This window comes from Lepidochelys olivacea, assembly GCF_965140295.1.
Source record: "Lepidochelys olivacea isolate rLepOli2 genome assembly, chromosome: 21".
NCBI classification, from domain to species: Eukaryota; Metazoa; Chordata; order Testudines; family Cheloniidae; genus Lepidochelys; species Lepidochelys olivacea.
In genome coordinates this window covers 7,721,039-7,743,102 of record NC_140431.1, presented here as the reverse complement: position 1 = coordinate 7,743,102, position 22,064 = coordinate 7,721,039, and the positions used below count along the sequence as shown (strand labels likewise).

At 49.1% G+C, this 22,064-nt stretch overlaps 1 protein-coding gene across 1 annotated transcript in view; it reads right to left on the bottom strand.

Moving 5' to 3' along the window:
- Window positions 1-9,783: 9,783 nt before the first annotated feature.
- PIK3C2B (phosphatidylinositol-4-phosphate 3-kinase catalytic subunit type 2 beta) overlaps window positions 9,784-22,064 on the bottom strand; it is a 74,991-nt gene continuing 62,710 nt past the window's right edge. Inside the window, exons 17-33 of the mRNA XM_084611468.1 lie at window positions 21,691-21,784; window positions 21,482-21,576; window positions 21,050-21,230; window positions 20,305-20,412; window positions 19,499-19,591; window positions 18,522-18,651; window positions 17,905-18,041; window positions 17,032-17,201; window positions 16,516-16,672; window positions 15,777-15,886; window positions 15,310-15,511; window positions 14,590-14,714; window positions 13,808-13,925; window positions 13,245-13,326; window positions 12,738-12,844; window positions 12,502-12,630; window positions 9,784-12,043 (exon numbers count right to left, since the gene is read on the bottom strand). Of these exons, the coding sequence (XP_084467594.1) occupies window positions 11,855-12,043; window positions 12,502-12,630; window positions 12,738-12,844; window positions 13,245-13,326; window positions 13,808-13,925; window positions 14,590-14,714; window positions 15,310-15,511; window positions 15,777-15,886; window positions 16,516-16,672; window positions 17,032-17,201; window positions 17,905-18,041; window positions 18,522-18,651; window positions 19,499-19,591; window positions 20,305-20,412; window positions 21,050-21,230; window positions 21,482-21,576; window positions 21,691-21,784 (2,227 nt within the window). The 3' untranslated portion in view covers window positions 9,784-11,854. The remainder of the gene's footprint in view (window positions 12,044-12,501; window positions 12,631-12,737; window positions 12,845-13,244; window positions 13,327-13,807; window positions 13,926-14,589; window positions 14,715-15,309; window positions 15,512-15,776; window positions 15,887-16,515; window positions 16,673-17,031; window positions 17,202-17,904; window positions 18,042-18,521; window positions 18,652-19,498; window positions 19,592-20,304; window positions 20,413-21,049; window positions 21,231-21,481; window positions 21,577-21,690; window positions 21,785-22,064) is intronic.

The following is a 22,064-nucleotide window of genomic DNA, read 5'->3' as shown; positions in this document are numbered from 1 at the left end:
GGGAACCCCCCTTAAAAAGCAGGGCCTAGCAGTCAACATCCCATCCCCAGCTGCAGGCTCCAGAGCGAGGACTGGGGTTCCTTCCCCTGCAGCCACTAATGGGGGCTGCAGGTAGCTGCTGCTGTAGGCAGGGTCTTCCTATATGTTCACCCCCTATGTTCCCCTGAGTCCAGGTTTCCAAGGCCCTTGCTACCCTCAACTCCCTGACCTCCATACTGGCAGCTACCCCATTGGCTTACCCCTGCAGGGGCTTCTCCACCTGGACCATGGATTTAATACTTCATGAAGAGTATTATTTCATTTCCGCAAGCCTTCTTCTTGCTGCCACCCTACTAGATGTCTAGCAAAGCCCCAGCTGCAATAGGGATCAGCTAGTATGTTTCAGCAGCTCTGCCTTAGAGGATATGGCAGTGGAGCAAAACATTGGTGGTAGGAGTGGGTGGGTACCTTTCCTACATCTTGTTGCAGTATCCTTGATCTCATGGAGGGGCAGCCACACAGGCTGGGAAACACTGTCCTAGAGGCTGCACTGCAGAACAGACTGGTAAACAGAATCTGCATTGTGTCCCGCAATCCATTCTGCACTCTCAGTTTAGAGATTCCAAATGATGAGACATTCCTTCCTCTACTTTCTTGGGGAGTTTGTTCCAGAGCCAATGGGGCCATTATTCCTAATATCCATCTTAAATTTTCCTTTTAATTTTATCACATTTCTAATTACACCCCTTGTACTGTCCTGGTATCTTAGTGTTTTGCAGCTTCTCTTAAACTTATGAGAACCTCCACCTGAAACCCATGTTCTGCAGTTTGGCCAGGCTGTCTTAATTTAGTCCTTTTAATATTTTATCGTAAGTCTACTGAGTCCTTTATTTTTAGACGTGGCTAAGAGGCAAAGAACAATTATGAAACGAAATAGAAAGTGTGGGGGGAAAAGCCTGTGGTAGGTACCGTTATCAGCTGGCATAGGGTGAGACTGCTCTGCAAACAGTGATAAGAGGCTGGTAACCACATTATCAAAGGGCACATTCATCAAGGTCACGGAGATTAGGGTGAGCAAGTTGCCAAAGGTCCACTCCACTCACCCTTTTAGGACATAGCTGGTTAAAAGTAAAAGTGAAGAAATCTAGGAAAGGAGCAGATAACTTAATTGCAGCTTATTTAATTGGCTATTTGGTCTATCATAGGCATCCTAAGACTGCAATAGGGTGTCTTATGCAAACCAGAAAATATTGTATACAAGGATAAACTGTTCAGTGAAGCACCAGGAGACTTTGGTTCCAACGGGCAGAGGCTGCAGATGTTAAAGCGCAAATTTTTAATAGAAAGACAGTGACATTGAGACATCTCTGAGCTTGAGGAAGAAATGGGAAGCGTGGAACTGATTGGGTGCATGAAGATCTTTTTCACATGAGAAGATATGCAGCAGAAACTGCAAATGGTAATCAGAGACTTAAGGATGAATGTGGACTAATAATAATAATAATTAATAATAATAATGTCCTGCTCTTATCTAGCTCTTTTCAGCAGTAGATCTCAAAGTGTTTTACAAAGGACATCAATATTGTTATTCCCATTTTACAGATGGGGAAACTGAGGCATGGAGCCGTTAAGTGATTTGCCTGAGGACACTCAGCGGGCCAGCTCTCCCTAGTCTTAAGCCTACTGATTAGAACAGGGGACTAGAGGTTAGGATCACTGGGTTCTGTTCACCACTACTAGTTGTTCTTGCACCATCCATTGAGGTCCACAGTGTAGTCAGTCAGTGACTGCATGTGTGTTCTCTCTGCATGCACAGGCCAGTTAGCCTATACAGCAGGCTCTGATCGAACGGCCCAAAAGACCACAGACTCTGTTTCTGTAACGAGGGCACTTGGCCAGGTTCATTGGCCACGGAGTATGGTCCTAGCTCCCCGGATCAGTGTCTACAATTACACTATGACATGTATGCCTGTGACAATGGATGTGGCTCAGTGAATGGGGAGACTTTCCATTCTCCCCAGCCCTTGGCGGGACAAAGACTCGGACCCTGTGACCCCTCTTTTATAAAGCGATACAAACAAGTTACATATTGCCCCTCTGCCTCGTACATGTAGGTTCAGTGAAAACATCTCTATTCATCATCCTGACCTTGTCTTTAAGAGGGGTCATTGTTTCCTTGTATCATCTTCAGAGCGTTCATTTACACTATAACCCTGTATCAGGGTGTTCTGGCACCAATTGTTTTTAGTCCTTTATGATGGGACAGGGAATGTTAGTCCCGGGACCATGATTGAGGAATGTAGTTTTATGATTGAGCCTTGCGGGCACCCCCAAATAATTAAAATATATGGATATTTTATAGTTTTTTATATATTTTATTTTAAAATATTTGCAGTATATATAGATATATATGTATAGTCTGTATGTGTACGTACGACACCACCTCATATCCAAGCATATCAATCCTTTTCCAATCTGGTGTTGTAGTGTGGCCCTTTTACTTCGCTACTTAGCAACACACTCCTATTAGGGCAATTACAGTTACCACCTGTATCGTTATTAGTCGTAGGCTGAGTATTTTGAAATACTGGGTTAGGCATTATTACAATGTGTCCCACAGTGCTAAGTATATGAGAAGTGAAACAGAAATTGGTAGTAGTGACATTACAAATGAGGCCTTTATATATAAATTTCTTGTAATTAGTTACTACACAGTACTGCCCATCCATGTTACAGGTTACCCTTACTGCTGGTTGTCACCCTCTGGTAAGCTTCGCTGCGCAAAAAAAGGAACAGCTAGCTTCTCTGTCCCATTGGTTGCATTGCTCTGTGACACACCAGTAGGTGACATGGATGCAGTTTTTTCCTAAAGATGCTGTCTTCCAGCTAACTTGAATGGATAGTAGCCAATTTATCAAATATTGCTGTGTCAGGTCCTAGTATTGGTATCCAGACAATGAACAAGATTGTTTTGAATAACATTTGCCTCAGTTAGGATGCGGTGTCACTGACCCCAAGTTGTGACGAGTACTAACGGGATTTGCCTACACAATTCATAGTTACTACAAAACGTAATTTCTTTACCAATTTGTTTTTTTTCCCTTGCCTTGTTGTTTGCTGCCATTAGTTTGTTAATTTTTACCTGTGTGTTGGTGAAACAGTTTAGCAATGTTATGCACACTGTGAATGGTGTACAACAATAATAGTTGCTTTTACACAGTAGCCAAATTCATCCATATTTTGATGCTAAAGATTTAAAATCACTGACACATGAATCCACTTTGCTTAATATACAGTTTAAGTGACAGATAGACATGGTCCAGCTAGTGGTTTTTAGCTGATTGCCTACTTAATAGTCCATATACGGTAAACTGAGGTGTACTTGACCAGTCTGTTATTTATAAAGCACTTCATTTTTCTTTTCTTGATGCTTGGGGTTTTCTTCCGTGTGTACTGATATCTTCTAGTGTCTTCAGGGTGTGGTATCTTCTGGTGGCTTTGGTCTGTGGGATGCAACCTTAAACAGCTTAAATTAGTTAACATCATAATGTTTTGATTGCTTGTTTACATTTCTCTTGTTTTCAGTAACCCAAATTTAATACACAGATTAACTTTGTTTACAATGTAATAGGGACCAAGTGTTTTATAACACAAGCTATACTTTTGCAATTGTTGTATAGACGTTCATTTTCACTTGTGGGGCATTACTAATATTTTATACTAAATAAAATGTTTAACTGCTAAAATAGATGCTTACAATTTTCTAGGAGAGGGTGTATTGCTTTCCCCTGCTGAGCACTCTGTTTTAGCAAAAGAGTTAGTAAAAGAATTTTTACCCAAGCTTTTTAGAGTTAATTTGCTTGTGATACCAGTTCCACTTTTGCTAATTGTTTAGAAGCACAAACTTTAATAAACACTCCTTTCCTTTAACATAACATAAAAGAGAATAAAAATGAAACCAAAATGAATTTTAAATACAAGTCTATGCAAATACCTGGAGGCTATTAGACTTTCATGACACTTGTGTTTGGGAGACAAAGATGAAAACCTGTTGAAATTGTTTGGTTAGCTTTATGCATAAACTGTTATTTTTAAACAAACATTCTTATAACTATATTTAAAAGTGAAAACAAGTTTATAAAAACCCAAACAAGAAATTGACATTTTGTTAACATTACCCTTACCTTAATGTTGTGGTTTCCCCTTACAATTTTTCTTTAAATTAAAAAAACCCCAAAACTTTGTGATTCATAAAAGAGATTTTTTTTGGGAGGGGGGTGCAATTGCATTATTTGTTAAGGCAGAAATATATGTTCATATCTTTAAAACTGAGACCTTTTTGAACTTTGCAAAAAATAATAATTGGTGTTAATAATATTATGTTTATATCCCAACCACAATATTAAAATAGTGTGGCACTACTTCTATTAAAAAGAAGTATAACTGACTTTCATTGCAACAAAATAAAAACAAACAAAAAAAAGTAATTATGTGACACACACAACGTACATCACAGGACAACATACGTGACATACTGTACAGGACAAACTTACAATTAAAAGCAAATGGCACCAGAATTCTATTTATAACTATACAAGATAAGGCATTAAAACTTCAGTTACTAAAGCAATGCAGTTTAAAAAACAGACAAGTAAACAGAAGGGTTAAACATTTAAATAAGCAAGTTATTATCTTTTTATTGAATCTTTTAATAAAAATTGGTTACAAATTCATATTGTTATTTCCCCCCCTTTGTTGTATTAATTTAGTAACGTCAGGCATTTTCCTTTATTTTTCATTACTTTATTTAAAAACTCTGCTATATGGAAATAAGGAAAGCCCATGTTTCAAATAGCCGACAGTGGTTAGGATTAGAAGCGGAGTCGGAATTTCTGTTGCTAGGCAACCATATATTTAGGAAAGTTAGGAGTATTTCCAGCTGTTGCATTCCTGAAGGGTAGAAATAATTAATGTATTGGATTTATTGAAAGGTTTGACCTTGTTTTCTCTTTGCTTGTTTGCTGTTTTTGTTTTGTTTGCAGTTGCTTTTATGCAAGGTAGCCTGTTTCCTCTTGTTTTTTCCTACCCCCCCCCCCCAGATGTTCTGGTTTAACTTGGATTTTAACTTGAAGAGTGGTCAGTTTGGATGAGCTATTACCAGCAGGAGAGTGAGTTTGTGTGTGTATGGGGGTGGGGGGGATGTGAGAACCTGGATTTATGCAGGAAATAGCCCAGCTTGATTGTCATGCACATTGTGTAAAGAGTTGTCACTTTGGATGGGCTATCACCAGCAGGAGAGTGAAATTGTGTGGTGGGGTGGAGGGTGAGAAAACCTGGATTTGTGCTGGAAATCACTTTAGATAAGCTATTACCAGCAGGACAGTGGGGTGGGAATAGGTATTGTTTCATATTCTCTGTGTATATATAAAGCCTGCTGCAGTTTCCACGATATGCATCTGAGGAAGTGAGCTGTAGCTCACGAAAGCTTATGCTCTAATAAATTGGTTAGTCTCTAAGGTGCCACAAGTCCTCCTTTTCTTTTTCTGTAGAAACTGTAACTTTTAAAACAAAGAGGGAGACCAGGAGTGAGAAGAGGCAGGGAAAAGCGGGGGAAGAGCAGCCTAGGAAGGGAGAGATACCTGAGCCAAGAGAGATTAAGTCTATCAAGTTATCTGAAAGTACAGGCAGCAGCAGCAGTGAGTTTAGCAAACTGAGAAAGGATGTAAAGGAAAACTTAACCAGTGTGTACAAATATTTGAGAAATAAGGTTATATTATTAACTCTGAGCAAAGAGTAGGGCTCCATGGGTCAAAGCAATTAGCAACCCGCACTCCTTGTTTTTATCCTGGCTCTAAGAGGAGAGATGGGGTCATTACTTACTCTTGTGAAACCTGAATTTGTTCCCCCAGTGTCTGTTGCTTTTGTCTGCACGCCAGATGGGTTGCAGGAGCACCCTTGTATGCTACAGTTAATTGTTTTTGGGCAACTTCATGTGTTAACACATCAATTCTAGCTGTTAAATCACTCAATCTCAGTTTTTCACTTTGAAATTCTTTATTCACTCCCCTGAGATTAAGTCACAATTCCTGTCTCCTAATGTGCTCTGTGAATTGTTCCATTTTTCCCTTTATCTGATTTACCAATCCAGTGAGAGTATTATTTGCTACTTCTCCCTCCCGTGCACTTACTTTTCCCATTGTGACAGGCACCAGTCTAGGTCTCTGTTTCAGTTTTACCAGAATCTGGCTTGTATCGTACGGTAGTGGTTCCAATGTGGTGGTCCCTGTTTCATTTTTTAATTTTGCTAGGGCCACCGTCTTCCATTTCTGTCCCCATTCTTCAGGCACTATATAGGTACCTGAAGCCCGTTGTTGACTACCAGTATTTATAACAAGGGACGCACTTCTCTTTGTTGCAGATTCTTTACAGCTGTTCCCAGTGGTTTAGTCTGTTCCTGTGCTTGCGGTCTCTGGCCTGCTTGCCACCCTGCTAGGAGAGTGGGAGCATTCCAGGGCTCTGTGGCTTCTCTTGCTTCTTTTAACTCTATCTTTGTTTCTGTTATTTGGCCTGCCAATTTTATGGTGTGTTGTCTTAACCATTTAACAGCCAAGGCTATAGTTTGCAATATTCTACATTTCTTACACTTGTTTTTCAAGGCTACAGTCTCTGCCCTAGCCTTACAGATTCCATTCCATGTTTCTTCCCCACTACCTTTTAAAATTCATATGGACCTCCTTTGCTGGCAACCCAGTGCAGCGTCCATACCTTATTAAACTCTATAAGGATTTGCAAGGAGGGATTAAGGGAGTTCCCTAGCTCGTCGCTTTCTGCCAGGTTAGATTGTGATTCCTACAGAGGACGGCTCACTTACATTCAGATCAGTGGTCAGGGTCACCAGTCTAGTCAGTCATTGCCTGCATTTGGGTTCTCCCTGCGTGCTTTACTGGCTCAGGCCAGATAGTTCGTACAGCAGGCTCCAATCGAACTGCCCAAAAGACCACAGACTCTGTTTCTGTAGTGAAGGTACTCGGCCAGGTTTATTGGCCACAAAGCAGAATCCTTGCTCCCCGGATCAGTGTCTACAGTTATACTAGGACATGTATGCCCATGACAATGGATGCAGCTCAGTGAATGGCAGGACTTTCCATTCCCCCCTTGTTCGGACAAAGACACAGACCCTGTGACCCCTCTTTTATACACTGATACGAACAAGTTACTTATTGCCCCTCGGAGGTGATTAGTTACCACCCTTTATCTTGTACATGTAAGTTAGATCAAAACATCTATAGTCATCACTTTGTCAGCCTGACATTATCTTTAAGAGGGGTCAGTGTGTCCTTGTATCGTCTTTGGAGAGTGCGTTCACACATAACCCTGTATGTTCTGGTGCTACCCTCCTGGAATGGGTTTATGTGAATATGTTGGGTTTTTGCAACTCCAGCCCTATTCTTGCCAACTTCATGTATGCGGCAGGGCCTGACTTCTGCTCACAGCTTGACTTTTGCTCACTTTGCTTTATATTGGCACGGCCTACTTTAGTTCAGGCTTTAGGCCTTACATCAAGCCCCTTATACAAGGCCTTATGTCTTAGGCTCGTTCTTTCTACACACAGTATCAATAGAGTCCACTAATTTTGGGTGGCCAAATTATTTTTGGAGGTACCAACCATATGCAGCTCCCGCTGACTTGAGCTAGACTAGTGGGTGCTCAGCATCTCTGAAAATCAGGCCAAAGCCATCTCACATTGAGCACCTAGAAATTAAGGTACCAAACTGAGTGACTACTTTTGAAAATTTAGGCCTGAAAGACTCTCTGCCTCGGTTTCCCTGTTTATAAAATAAAGGATGATACTTATTTATAGCTCAGGTGTGTGATAAAGCAGCTACAGCTCCACAGGTGAAAGGTGCCGAGAGTTGGTTCTCGTTAGCTCTTCCTCTTAAGCTTCTGGTGTATTTTCAAGGACCAAGCTGTCACTGCTGAAAGAACATTATGTATCTGCACTAGTGGAGAGACTGCCCTGCTACTCCTACGGAAAGAATAGTCTCTTTGTTCATCCTCCCACAGACATAGTAAAATATATATTACTATAATTTCCCCACTAAAACTCATACTGATGGGGATGACGTTTAATTTTTGTTAGTGAGCAAACTGAAAGACAGGCAGTTACAATGAAAATTCCAATACTGACACAACAAGTCCCGGTGGACAGGAAATAGCCAGTTAATTTCCTTATTTTACCAAATAAGTGACCAGCCAGAGCATTAATAATCCTCGTGTCAGCTGTAGTGTAGGGAGCGGCTAATGTTGAGCCGTGTGTTCATTAAAATTGTAACTGGTAATTAAGAAATTCTACCCTTCAAAATATTCATTTAGTAAGGGTGAGGCATTCAGGTCACTCCAAAGCCAGCATTTAGCAATAGGTGGGCTGGAGAACATCATTAACCTAGCAATCATTGTTTCTTAGGTGTGCGAGGAGAAAAAAAGACCCAATTAAACTATTACATTGTGTTCTCGGTTTGCTCAGTGTCTTTCAGCTCCTTGCATGTAAGCGCACGCTTTGTAATCCACATTGCTCCGCTCTGCTAGTGGCACTCTCTGCTGAATCACAGACATAACCTGACCAGGCCTTAGACTCAGCCTGAGGTGCAGGATTAATTTAAACCTTGTTTTTTTCCTGACAGATGAAGGCATAGGAGGACGGAGAGTTGGTGTGGAAGTACACCATGAGGCCTTGAGCTTCTAAGGGTTAATTTGCTGTCTCACTTCCCTCAAAGGGTTAAATCTGTTAGCAGTATCTTGCCGTTCACACTCCTGCAAGCCCAACCCAAGGAACAGCCATCCTCAGCCCCAGCCTCCCTGCAGCAGCTAACATGCATCCCGGCCTGGCATCATGGTAACAGCAAAAGGTTCCTCCGCATTCCAGTTACGCATGGGAGCATGCTGTAGCTATGACTGATACAGCCCCTCGGCAGTTGTAATTACAGGTGGTAGTTTAAGAACTAAGTATGTTTGTAACGTGGATTGTGTGTTGCTGTAGCAACAGTGTCGGACAATAATAAAGCCGCTTCAGTAAGTGCGGAAGCCTGTGCTGGCCTTTCCATTCTCCACCCAGCACGCTCACAAGGAATGGATACTGTGAGCGAACTCCCGTTTCTCCATGAGAGTGGTTTACTTTTTCCTCCTCTGCTCCGTGCCCTATGTTAGGTTTTCATCTTCTCTCTTTTAATATGGTTTCTTTAGACCCCTTTTACATTTTGATTTAGTGTTAGTGAGCACTGGTTTGACAACTAAGGGGACTGGAATCCTCTCTTTATAACAGGCAAAACAGCCCCAGGGCAAGATCCCATTTCCGGGCCCCATCAGTGTGCCTCAACTCTGACTTAGAGGGATGAAAAGGGGCCTTCAGTCCTTGGCCTCTCTGCTGAGATTGCAAGCAAGAGAGCGAACAGCAATGGCAGTTCTGTGATAGGGTCCTCTCCCTAGGAAAGTGGGCTGAGATCCACCAAAATCATTTCGCAAAGGCAAGTAGGTAGCCATCCCTTGGTATCTAGTTTCATTCACTACTGAGCTGGTCGGGATTTGATGTCATAGAGGCAAAAGGCTCCCTACCTCATTCCCATTCTCCAGCGTGTCCCAGAAACACAGAGATACGGTGTCTGCCCCCGCTTCGCTGGGCTGGAGTGCAGTACAGCCACTTTCACAGAGTAGCAGCCTCACCGGCGTGATTCTGAAATGCCAAGATTGCTGCTCAGTGGGCAGGTCCACCCTTATGACACTGGCTTTGGGGATTCATGAGGCCACACGTTCTTCCATTGTATTTCATTTCCTTTTATTTTAATGCCACTATTTTACAACCGAGCGAGATGCAGGTATCTGAAAGGTGCCTCTTCAGGAGCCCGAACTGCACCCCAACACAGATTGTGGGGGAAAGAGCGTTGACTGAAGAACTTGGCTATATGTGAGGACATCTCCTTAATGCACCTCTCCCAAACCCACCGGTGGAGGTTCAGAGATGCCACCGCCCAACACATCTGCAACTAGTCAATACCATGGCATGGAGGGGGGGATCCTTTCCTCAACCCCAGCTTATTTAAACCCATTCACCTACTAGATACAATATTTAAAACTTTTAATATAAAGATAAGTTCATATTCTCGATCCTGAGAAATGTTTCATCTGTTTACGGAATTCTCACTGTAAACAAAGCACCATTGACACCTCGGGGGGGAGGGAGAGAAGAGGGGACAGGGGAGGGAGACAGCTGCTTGGGGTGGGAGGTGCCTGAGCTCTTGAACTCTGCAGTTTAGGGCAACCCCACTATTCTGCCTGCCCCATGGACGGAGCCCTCTCGCCTGCTCTCCCCTCTCTGACACCAAGTGGAAACAGGCATCCTTTAAAATCATTTTTACAATGGGAATTAGATCTTTAAAAACCAAAAAAGGTTAAGAAGGGGGTATTTCCTTTCCCCTCTACACAGACACACACAATATGAATGTAACAAAAACAAAAAAATCATATCTTCTACAAATGTTTCTCTCCCCTGAAAGGCTGACGAGAGGAAGAGCAGAGCCTCTCTGCTCTTTGCGTGACCATCAGTGGCTCCTTCTCCTCCAGGCATGGAAAAGTCTCAGTAGAAATGGCATCGTGCTCAATACCAGCGTAATTCTGATCAGTGAGCAAGCCCCACCCTTCCCAGAGGGGCAGATTGGCATTGCACAAGCCCCACCCCTATTTGGTACAAAGTGGTGGAGCTCCAAGTGACCAGCTCCTTCATGTGGAATCTCAAGCTCCAAGGAACAATTTCCAGAAGTCACCTGAATGAGGGATAAGATCATCTCCCGCTTCCAAGATTTGACTGCCTCTACCCCTAAGACTTAGCCCAGCCCAGCCCCTCGCAAAGTCTCCGCTGCTGCTTCTCCCTTGGAACAATTCAATCTAGTGAGCAGGGGACCCGGGGGGGGGGGGGGGGAAAGAAAAACATGGACAGCCAAGTATGGTAAAAGTCATGCTTCTGAATGTCCAACATCGCCACAAGGCCAGAGTAAAGGGCCTTGGGGAGTGAAGCACAGCTGGAATTGAAGTGAATATTGCTGGCATTTTTTCAGGGGGCAGGGGAGATAATCAACTGTGACAGTCATTCCCCAGGAGCAAGGTTCACAGACTTGCATGCTCTCTGGCGGGAATCCAGAACAGAAGGCTCTACACATTCACAAATTATACAGCTCTCCTTTGGAAGCAAATTCTCTGAGATGGACAGAGGAGGCAGCTTGGATCCTAGCATACCACCTCCTAAACCAGAGACAAGGAGGGCTTATCTGCTGCTTGTGGCCTTTAGGTCCCCCCTGCCCCCAGAAGTTCCTATGGATATATACATTCTTTTAAAACAAACTCCCTAGAGACAGTCCAATAAGAACCTTACTGATGAAGTATCTCTCCTCCCTCCACACCCACAGGTCTCTTCTCATCAAAGCCTCATGTCCCATCTGGACACAAATTACTTTTCATTATTTTTTAAAAATAAAAATCTCAAAAAAAAAAAGTGTCCCCGATATTCCCCCCTCCCTCATTGTTGCTCCCTTGACACAAGGTAAACTTAAAAAAAAAAAAAAAAAAGACTGCAGCCTTTTCAAGTCACAATAGGATTTCCTATTGCGATGTTGAGTTCCCAGTTTCTACAGGGAAAATGTAACAAAAAACCACCCCCAAAAATGAACAGCTTCATCTGCAGAGAGAGGGTTTGTCTCTAGGTCCTGCTTGCAGAAAACAAAATCCATCTGGATCCAGGATACAACTCCTGGGACTCGCGCCCATTCCCACGGCCTAGCACTGCAGGGCTGACGTGGTTCCAAAGACACTGCCACTGCTGTTGCTCTCCTCACATGGTCCCTTGGCTCCTGGAGCCCAGCTCAAACCAGCCCATCTTCTCTTGGGTCAGGTCCAGGTCCCGTAGCTTAATGCAGACCTCCCCGAGAAGGATGTTCTCCCAGAAGCTCTCCTCGCTCAGGATGCTCAGGCGCAGTTCCCGCTGCTGAAGGTCTCCTCTGGGAATCCCGTCGTAGACGAGCTGCAAGACAGAGAATGGGGAAGGCCCTTACCGGTCCGAACGCGGTACCTTGGCAGCCTGGAGAAGGAAGTTCTCGGTTACGGAATGGGGAGTCCCTGCTGTTGCCCCAACCATGCTCTGGAGGGAGAGTGTAGCTCAGTCTCCATGAGCCATTCAGTGCTTGGCCTCTCCGCTGAGAGGACCAGATAGGAGATGGGCCCTTTTCCCTGGAAACTGGTCTGAGACACCAGCTCATTTGACAAACTGCTGAACGTTCCTCAGTCAGCGGCGATTTTTGATCCCTACTGACCCAAGCAATCCAGCCAGTGCACTAGTAGTGGCAGGCAACTGGAGTCCACCCTCGTCCGGGAAAGATGACAAAGATTCACTTAGCTGGCCCTAGATCTAACCTAACCCCATCACAGCTGAATGCTCTTTCCATGAGCCCTATATGAGGGTCAAAGGGAATTGGATGGTACCATTTCATTGTAAGTGGGGTTGCAGGTTTTCCGAGCCACTTTGGTTTTTCTCTTGGTGGTTTTCTGGGGGTCAGGCAAGAGATAGATCTTGACGTAAGGGTCAGGGTCATTCCCATCCTGGAGAGGCTGCTACAAGAGGGAGAGACCAAAAAAACCCCCAGTCATTTCCACGGCACCAGGATACAGACAGAGCCTGCGCAGCAGCCATGGCTGCTGCTGGGATTACAGGCACCTACCAGGCCTCGGATGTGCATCACCATGATGAAGAGCTTGTTGTTCTTGTAAGAAATGGAGAGCTTCACCTCCCCTCCCACCTTCCCGATGGGCCGGGACCACGTGGCATCTGGAAAGAGGCAAAGGAAAGAGATAGGGCGCAGTGCCTACCAGCACAGGGGGTGAGCTACAGAGGCCAGCACAGGTTAGAAACCTAGCAGCGACACAGCGGTGCAGCAGCAATTCGAAACCACATGCCAGCTTCTTAGGAAGAAGCGTAAAAGTCGTGCTTCTAAATACCCAACATCACCACAATGGAATCCCCTGGAGGGGCTGTTTTTCCTTTAGGTAACCACTACTTTGACCCTCATTCTCCTGCTCCATCAAGGGGTCAGGAAGGAATCTGCCGCTGTGGTTTAGTACAGCATAGTACAGGTACATTGCGTGGGTGTGTTACACCTTCCCTTTGACACGCCTGATATTGGCCTCCATACCAGACTAGATGGACCATATACAATGAATAGTGATACCTGCGGGCTTTGGAGCTGGATTGGTGCCTGCAGCCTTCTCATCCCGCGGGAGTGGTTGGAAGAACGTATACACAAGATCACACTGCAAGGCAAGAATAGCACAAGTCTGGCTTGTATTACACAACAGAGGTAACAGGCTCTTTTCTCCATCCGTAAGCATGTTCCGCAAACTTCAAAGCAAGATATGTAACGCCACCACCAGTTATTAATATAGCACCTTCCATCCTCCAGAATCTCAAGCCAGAGGAACAACTCACCACTTCGATGGCGTGTCTGATCTTCAAATAACTTTACAAACTGGAATTAAGTTAAGACTTGCAAGCTCCCTGGGATCAAAGCTCATGTTCCTGTCTCCGTTTTACAGATGGGGAAACTGAGGCACAGAGAGACATGACTTGCCCACTTCTCACTAACACAGTCTGGAAAAGGGCCCAGGAATCCTTTCCCTTAGTCACTTGCTATACTCACTAGATAAGTTCTAGAAGGGAGTGTTATCTATTAAGCCGTGTATGCTAGATCCCTTCTCCACCGTAGACTGAGAGGCGCTGAGAAGAGAATCTTACCTCAGCCACCTCTGGGGCTGAGTGGATCAGATGCCAGATGTAGCCATTCAGCTCCTCTTTCCTCCTGTCGGCCATTGCCTCGCCTCGTGACCGGCCGATCACAAACCTACTGGGAAAACTGACCAGTTGTGTGGGTGTAGGCGAGAGAGAGAGAGAGAGAGAGAACAGTTAGCAAGTCCCCAGTTGAGGGCAGCAGAATGCACTGCTGAAGCAGTAGTACCCCTAAGTCAGCTGCTCTTGCCAGAGGCAGCCAGTGTTGCACTGAGGCACATCACACCACAATGGTGCCGAGTCGATTGTTTCTCAGCAACAGAATCTAGAGGACTTTCCGGGCCAATCTGGACAGGTGCTGCCAGCAAAAACTGGAGGATGGGTGGGCAGGGAATACTGGCAGGGTGGGAGGGCCCTAAAGCCAAGGATAGCTGGATCCTGACAGGTGTCTCTCAGCACCAAGAGAATCAAGAAGAGCTCAGTCTGGGTGGGTGCTGTCTGGAGCCAGGGACAGCTGTAGTGGGCTGAGTCAAGTTACAGTGGTCTGGGAAAGCCAGGAAGCAGCATGGGGGAAAAACAAACAAACAAACAAACAAACCACGGGGAGACTTGTCATCGTGGGTGCTGCCTGGAGGCAGGCAAAGCCCATGAGGGAGGTGCATCCCCTCCTCCCAGCATGCACCTGCCCAGAGATGAACCAAGCCCCAAACCAGCTGCAGAGCACAGCCCCTTTTCTCTGGGGGTGGGACAAGAAGTGGCGCTGAGGAAGAGAGGAGGGGCAGCAGGGCTACCTGGGCAGGTGGGAGGAGGGGAAGATGAGGCGTAGCTTGTTGTGCAGCTCCTGGAACTCCTCAAAGGTACGCTGGACATAGGTGACCTCGCAGGGGCTCTCCCGCTGCACCTTCACAACGTACGTCTGCAAGACAGGGAGGCAGAGCCTGTTACCGCTGGCATGCCTGCGTCTGATCTAACTTATTACCAGGACAGATCGGGAGTAGCCCAACTGACATCCAGATTAGCTCAGAATCAGACCCACCGTGCATGCACTGAAATGCAAGAAGTTTGAAAATCAGACAGAGGTTAAATGGTTTCTTTTGGCATCACTTCAGACCCTGTTAAAAGCTGGGGAAAGTTTTCAGGAACATGCGTCTGAAGGGAGGCAGACATTCAAGTCAAGTCACCTTTGAAGGCCTCATGGAAGGGTAAGTGGAGAGATCTGGGTTCTAATGAAATCATACATGTGAGGGCAGCCATCCACTGATAGGTCCCACATTTCCCTTCCTCCAGAGGACTGGGTTTGCCCCCTCTAAACCACTAAATGTTCCTAGTGAGGCCAGAATCAGGAACCACTGCAGCAGCCTTAATTTGGTTTGTCTCTCTGCCCCTAGGACTCCACTGAATGGCAGTAGACCGGGCCTTCCTCCAAACCCACCCCCCAGCACAGAATCCCTCTCCCAGATCTCTCATCTCCCCCGGCACGTATCCGGAAGAAGCAGAGCTGCAGTGCTCACATAGCCTTTGCTGGGGTTGAAGACTTTCTCATGGCGGCAAAGGAAGACGTCGCGGATCCGGCCAGCTGTCTTGAGTGTGTGCATGCGGGGGGCGAAGGAAAGCACAGGGCGGGTGTCCGAGCCTGTGAACTTCATTTGCGCCAGGTTGTGGATGAAGAAGTTGAGCTTGGTGGCCACGCTGCCCAGGCTAGACTCGATCAACCTGCAATGAGGGAGGGCAGCGTCACAGTGAGAGAGGGGGGACGCCATCCTGGGCCAAAGGCAGCTGCCATTCTTGGCACCCAGGCCCCTAAACTCTCCTGAGTGCACAAAGGCCCCTCAACCAGGGATGCTGAGACACAAAGAGCCGGGCTCCTTTCCTAGGAGTGGGGTGTACAGCCACTGAAGGCCCTTCCATCTCTCCCTGGTGACAGAGGGGCGCCTTCCCCTTCCCCACCTGTCGCCCAGCACCAGGTGCACTCTTTTACCTGGTGAAATAGGTGGTGGCATCAGCCTCGGAGTCCTGCGGCCGCAGGGCGTCGTAGACATACTTGAGGTCCTCGAGGTCGGAGAGCTCCGGGATACCACAGGACAGCATCTGGGGAGCAGGGCAGCCAGGTCAGTGCCAGGCGCCCAGAGGTGGGGAAGGAGCAGGGAGAGAGAGATGGACCAGCCGATCCTGGGGCCTCTATGCTAAACATGGCCCAGGTGCGGGTCAAGATGGCCTGTCCAGCATCCCCACTGAAGTCTCCTTCAGTGGAGAGGGACAGGGGCCTTCTCCCCATCACTCACATCCACACCCCATGAGATGTACTTAGCGAGCCCAGCCCAGCGCTGGGTGTGTCTGCCTGGATCCAAGTCACTCATGTGGGTGAGGACAGCGGCGTGAGTTCCGTATGATCAGGCAGTCATTGCCGCACTTCAGACAGCTGGAGGGGGGCTTGCATGACACTAAGCACATGCCTCCCCCCAAGGGTGGAGCATGCTGCTTTCATAGCGCTGTCAGATGGGACCCAAGAGCCCAGGGTAGGGGGCAGAACCCGAGAGGCCAAGGGGCAGCTGTAGACTCAGAGGGGGAAGGGAATTTTCCCAGCACTGAGGGTGGGAGGCATCTCAAGGCCTGGGCACGGAGGGTGGCCTGCTCTTTGGAGATCCTTTGGTAATGAGGCCCAGCGAGAGCAAAGCCGCCGCGGTGCCTGGACCAGGGCAACCCTCCCGTGTTCTCACCAGGCCTAGCAGGTTGAGGAAGAGGTGGGTATGCTTGCGGATCAGGTTGTACGCCTGGCAGCAGAGATCCACAAAGTCATGGAAGCGGCTGGAGGGCTTGTCACCACCATTAATAACATAGGCCATGTCCGAGGTGAAGACGAACGGGGCCCGATCCCTGCACCAGAGAAAGAGACACGCATGCCCAGATCAGCACAGGGTGTGGAGCAGAGGGGTCGACGATGGGAAATGGAACAGATAGCCACTCCAGTCTGTCCTGCATCCGACAAAAGACACCCTGATCCAGCTGGGAACAGCCAGGCTCCCTGACAGCCGCACAGCAGACCTTCCAAACCACTGTATCCACAGTACAAACTGTAGCCCTGTAGTCTCACAGAAACATGGCCATCCCGAGCACAACAGCTGCAGGGAGAAGATATTTGGTAAAGGGAGCCAGGGCTAAGTTCTGCTCCAGCGTGCAATACAATGGGATTGTAGGTATCACCCCTCTGCCAGGCGCCTGTGGGTGACACCCACCTTTTGATGTTGCCAAACATCTGGGCATGGCCCAGGAACCTGCCGAAGTCGATGTGGAACATGTGGCCGGTGGTTTTGAGCATGATGTTGTCATTGTGCCGGTCGCAGATCCCCAGCACATAGGTGGCCACGCAGCACCCGGCGCATGAGTAGATGAAGTTCTCCACTGCCTGGGAGAGGGAGAAGGGGTTAAAGCAGGTGAGAGGGGAAGAGAGGGAGAGATACTTCAAAAAGGAATTGAGAGGAAGGGGAGAGAGCATGGGAATGTTTAGTCACTCTCAGGAGCAAGCTTGGTCCGTGAGGTGGAGGGGGGCACTTAATGCTGCTCAGCTCCCCCACCTGCTTTCACCAGGAACTTGTTTTAAGTAACAAAGCATTAAAAAAAAACAAAAAAACCTTTGCACTCTTGCTGTAGGTCCTACATATAAACAAACCTGTGGGTACAGAATCACAGAAACGCAGGGCTGGAAGGGACTTCAAAAAGCCATCGAGTTCAGGCCCCTGCACCAAGTCAGGACCAAGTATATCTAGACCATCCGTCCAGCTTGTCCTTAGATGCAGGCACAATCCAGGAGCACAGGTGCATCTGGCTGGCTTGCTTTATGCAAAAGGTCAAGATCAAGTTCACTTACCAAAGGGCCTAAACAAAGCCCAGCGCCATGCCCGAGCCAGGCTCAGGGTGCATCTGTCGGCCATTGTTTATGTGGAGGGCTTACAAGAAGTTAAGCATATTGGAAGGTGCATTCGTTTGTGCATCATCCCAAACTGCAGAGGCTATTTGCCTCCCTCGGACCCCTGCTCCCTTCCCTACAGAGGGATTTGTACGACCCCTTTCCATTCCAAAGTCACCCCGCTGCACTCCCACGTCACTACCTTCTCGTACTCATCCTCCGTGGGGTTGTGCTTTTGCAGCCAGTCTGCCAGGGGGCGATCCTTGAAGGAGCCCGTCACCCCATGCTCCACCTGGATCTTGCGCAGAGTCTCTGCGTTGGGGATCATCTCCACCATGCCTGGAAGGGGAGGCAGCAGGTACCAGGGTCAGCACCCAGAATCGCCACTCACTCTGTCCGTCCAAACCCTCCCCCTGCCCCGGGTGGCACAGAGAGATCCCAGCCTGGGTCCTCAAAGTCTCAGCAGCCCTCTGAGAGGTCAGCGTTCGGGGCCAGCCATCACCAATCTGCATGCCTTCATTTGAGAGCCTGACTTGAGGCACTTCGGGCCTGATTTGCAGAAGGGCTGAATGTCTGCAGCTGCACGGACCAAAATCCGCCTCTGAAAATCGGGCCGTAAGAGTCTTCCGCAGCATCTCCCTCTGGTGGCAGCACAGAGACACCCAAAGGGACAGTTGCTGAGTTCGAGCACTGTTCATCCTGGCTCTGCAGCCGCTGGATTCCCGACAATGGCCCCATGCCGAGAGCATCACAGCCCCAGAGGAGCAGCAACTTCCTGGGAGGGAAGCGGGAGACAGTCACACCCGGGCTCTGACTTACCCCGACCCCGGCCAGTGGAGAAGCAGCGGAAGATGACCATGCGCATGTCCAGCCCCTCCTGCACCCAGATCTTATTCATAATCCGGATCATCTGCAGCGTCAGCATGTCCTGCCGGAGGTCGTCTCCACACTGGCAGTCACAGGAGGGAAGGTGCATGGTCACAACTGGCGTGTTTCCATGAAGGCAACAGCTCACTGTTCCCTCTCTGGGGTTCCCTCTCCCAGGAGCGATCTCGCACCCTCCCCACAGAGGCTCTTCTCAGATTTAAAGAGGGCACTGCCAGCTCTGTCCCTGCCCAGCAAAGCCTTCCCAAACCCCACGATTTATGAATGCAGGACCAGTCTCTTCCACCATGTGTCTGGGGCTAAGGGGGTTCACTTTTTTCGGGGACAGATGCGATTCTGTGGGAGCTGAGCAAGTGGGAACATCAGGGAGAGGTGCCAACAGTCAGGTCCAGATTGTGGAATAGGGAAGGGGTGGAAGCCTCCTCACTTGGGACACTGAAAGCGGGACTGAGCACCAGCCTGGGGGAATAGATTGTAGGGAACGACACTGCCCATGAGCTACATGATCCAACTGGCTTTTTAAACCTTCTGTGGCAGGGACTTTGTGGGTGAAGAACTAGACTCAAGTGCCTTCCATTGACGGTATCCAGAGGGCGCCCCCCCATCTTGCTATTTAGTGAGGGCATTTCTCGGGGAACTAGGTTCGTCACGCAGCCATGGCTTGCGGTGGAGCTGGTTCCCATCACCGTTCGGAGACCTTTGCTCACTTTTTGCTTGACAAGCGGCTGGTCTCACAGCTGCTGCAGGGACGGGAGCAGCCAGAGAGGAGGACGTGCCCTACTGGCTACTACTCTGCAATGAACTCCTCCGCACTTTGACCCAGAAGCCTCAGCAATGGCTGTTTGATCAGAACCGCGTGCCAGAGGTGCAGACACAGAGCCAACCGGATAAGCAGCGGCAGCAGGGCTCACCTTAAAGATCACGCGGATGTTCTCCCCGAGGGCATCCACGTTCTGGAAGGAGAGCTTCAGGGGCACGGCGTTGGAGTTGAAATAGGAGCAGTCCTGCCGCCAGGGAGGGAAGGAGGAGACTGTCAGAAAGAACCAGAGCTACCTGGGGATATGAACATTGCTGCAGCCCTGAGCATCCTAGGGTTATGATCTCAGTCTGCCGGGGGACACAGGCTCCCACTGGTCCATTGCCTGTCAGTAGGCCAGCAGCATCGATCAACCTGCCCGCTGCAGGGATCACCACCTCTGGGCCCTGGCTATCTGTGATGCGTAGAGCCACCAGGCCCAACACTCGGGCCAGAGGATTTATGCACTAGCCAGTCACCAGGCTTCTCTCTGCCTCGCTCATGCAAGGTCCTTGGAGGCATTTGACTTACGTCCCCAAATCCACACCAAGGTTCAGCTAGATTGGCACTGCTGCTCGGGGGAGGCAGAGAGCTGGACACACCGCACTGAGGCAGGTGCGGGTGGGTGCGTGGGGATGGGGTGCAGATCAGGAGACAATCTGGAATGTTGGGGCAGGTGGAGAGGAGACACAGGGCTGGTGGTCAGGAGCACATGGGTCTGAGGTACGCGGGCAGATACTGGTGCTCTTTGCGGGGTACGTAGATTAGGGGGAAGAGCTGATGGATGGACAGTGCAAAAGGTCTTCTCATTAGAATCCGTTGTCTTGGAATTCTGTGTCTCTGGGGGAATTAGCCCTACTACAGCAGGTGGGCCAGCAGCCCGGGTCCTGATTCCCTTCTCACCCCGGCTCAGTCACTCACCCTGGGCACGATCCCCTTCACCAACAGGCTGGGGCTAAGCGGCAGGCGGCAGGAGCCATTGGCACTGAAGAACTGTTTCACATGGACCAGCCCGTCTCGGAGAATGGCCTGCCGGAGACGTGGGGAGGGGTGGGTCACAGCCTTGCATGCACATCCCTGCCAGCATGCCAGCCCTGCCAGCAACCCACTCCAGCATCAATGCCCCCCGGAGGGATCGACTGGCTGAGGGGGAGCTGCAGCTCTGCAATCCCTTTGCAATGGCAGCTTCTCACTCTCCAGCTGCAATGCGGATGCACCATGCCTGGGAACCCTGCTTTGCGCAGTGACCCCTGAAGGAGCGGCGCTAGGCAGGCCTGCCTAGTCACCCTCAACTGGAGGGAGGTGCCCGTGACCTCAAGGAATTATGGGTGAGGAGGTTGGGGGAGCCTCGGCACATGTGTAGAGTATGGAAGGCCCCTCAGTGGGGGATGGGAGTTGGAGGAAAAGGGGGAACAACGCTCCTATCCCATGACCCTTCAGCAACTCCGGAAGGGTGGGGCTGCAGCCAGCACTCCTACATGGCTCCCGACAGCGCCTCCCACTGGGCGAGGTGGGAACTGGGGCAGCTGGGAGGTCCCCTGACAGCCAGCGCTCTTGGCCTGCTCCCTGCAGACAGAGGAGTGCTGTCCGTAAGCAAAGCAAGCAGCTTTCAGTCGGACCCCCCTGCCGCTCATGCCCCTCCCAGAGGTACAGGCTAAGCACCAACCTGTCGCGAGGATGGAGCGGCCTCCCGAACCTGCTGGGCCAGCTTGGCCAAGGTGTTGACCAGGCAGCACTGCCGGTCGAACTCCTCTCGCAGGCCTTTGCCACAGCAGCAGAGCAGGGCTGCCAGCAGGTACTGGTAGCGGATGCTGAACTGGGAGTCCTTGAGTCCGTCCTTCAGCAGCCTGGGGGAAGAGGGCAGCATGGAGATGTCAGGACAAGGGGCCCCCAACCCCTCTCATTCCTACTCTCCCCAGTGCAGGAACTCCAGGGTGGGGAGCTGGGGCTTGTACCTCACAGGCTAAGAGGGGGACAAGTCATGGCTGGTGATGTTAAATGGTGGGATGCCCACTCCCCAGGCACCTCCCATCACTTGGGCAGGCCTCAGCTGAGCACAGACCCCTCCCAAAGGCTGCAGCACCCACACCAACATTACCAGAAGAAGTAGTGGGTGATTCTCAGGTCACAGATGGCTCGCTTCATAAGGAACCGCACCAGGGGGCTGTCGAGGTAGCACTCATACTTCAGGGCCTGGGAGGGGAGAAGCAAGGACATTTCTCCATCAGCAGGCAGGACAGTCGGACGGGCCTGGCCCTAACCATAGGCCATGCTGTGCACATTGGGCCGAATGACTCAGTGACTCACCTGCACCAGCTGCGGCAGGTAATCCAGCAGCTCTGCATCCGACATGGAGTCGATCCAGTGTACAGCTGTCCTCCTCACTTCCTGATCCGGGAACCTACAGCCACAAGCCCCGCATCACTGGGAGGAGGTCACAGCAGGCTCTCTCCAGAGGACCCCAGCCCACCTGCCTGCAGACGAGACCGCTGGGGTCCCTGCAGAGGGTCTGCTGCTGCCATCACAGCCTCTCATGGGCGCATTGTGGGGAAAGCACAGCCGCAGCCTCCCAGGCAAACCACATCATCCCACTGGGAATGCCACAAAACATGGGAACGGAGATGCTTGGCCCATCTCCAGAAAGTCTTCTGGTCCTCTTATCCACCCTCTTATTTTCTGGG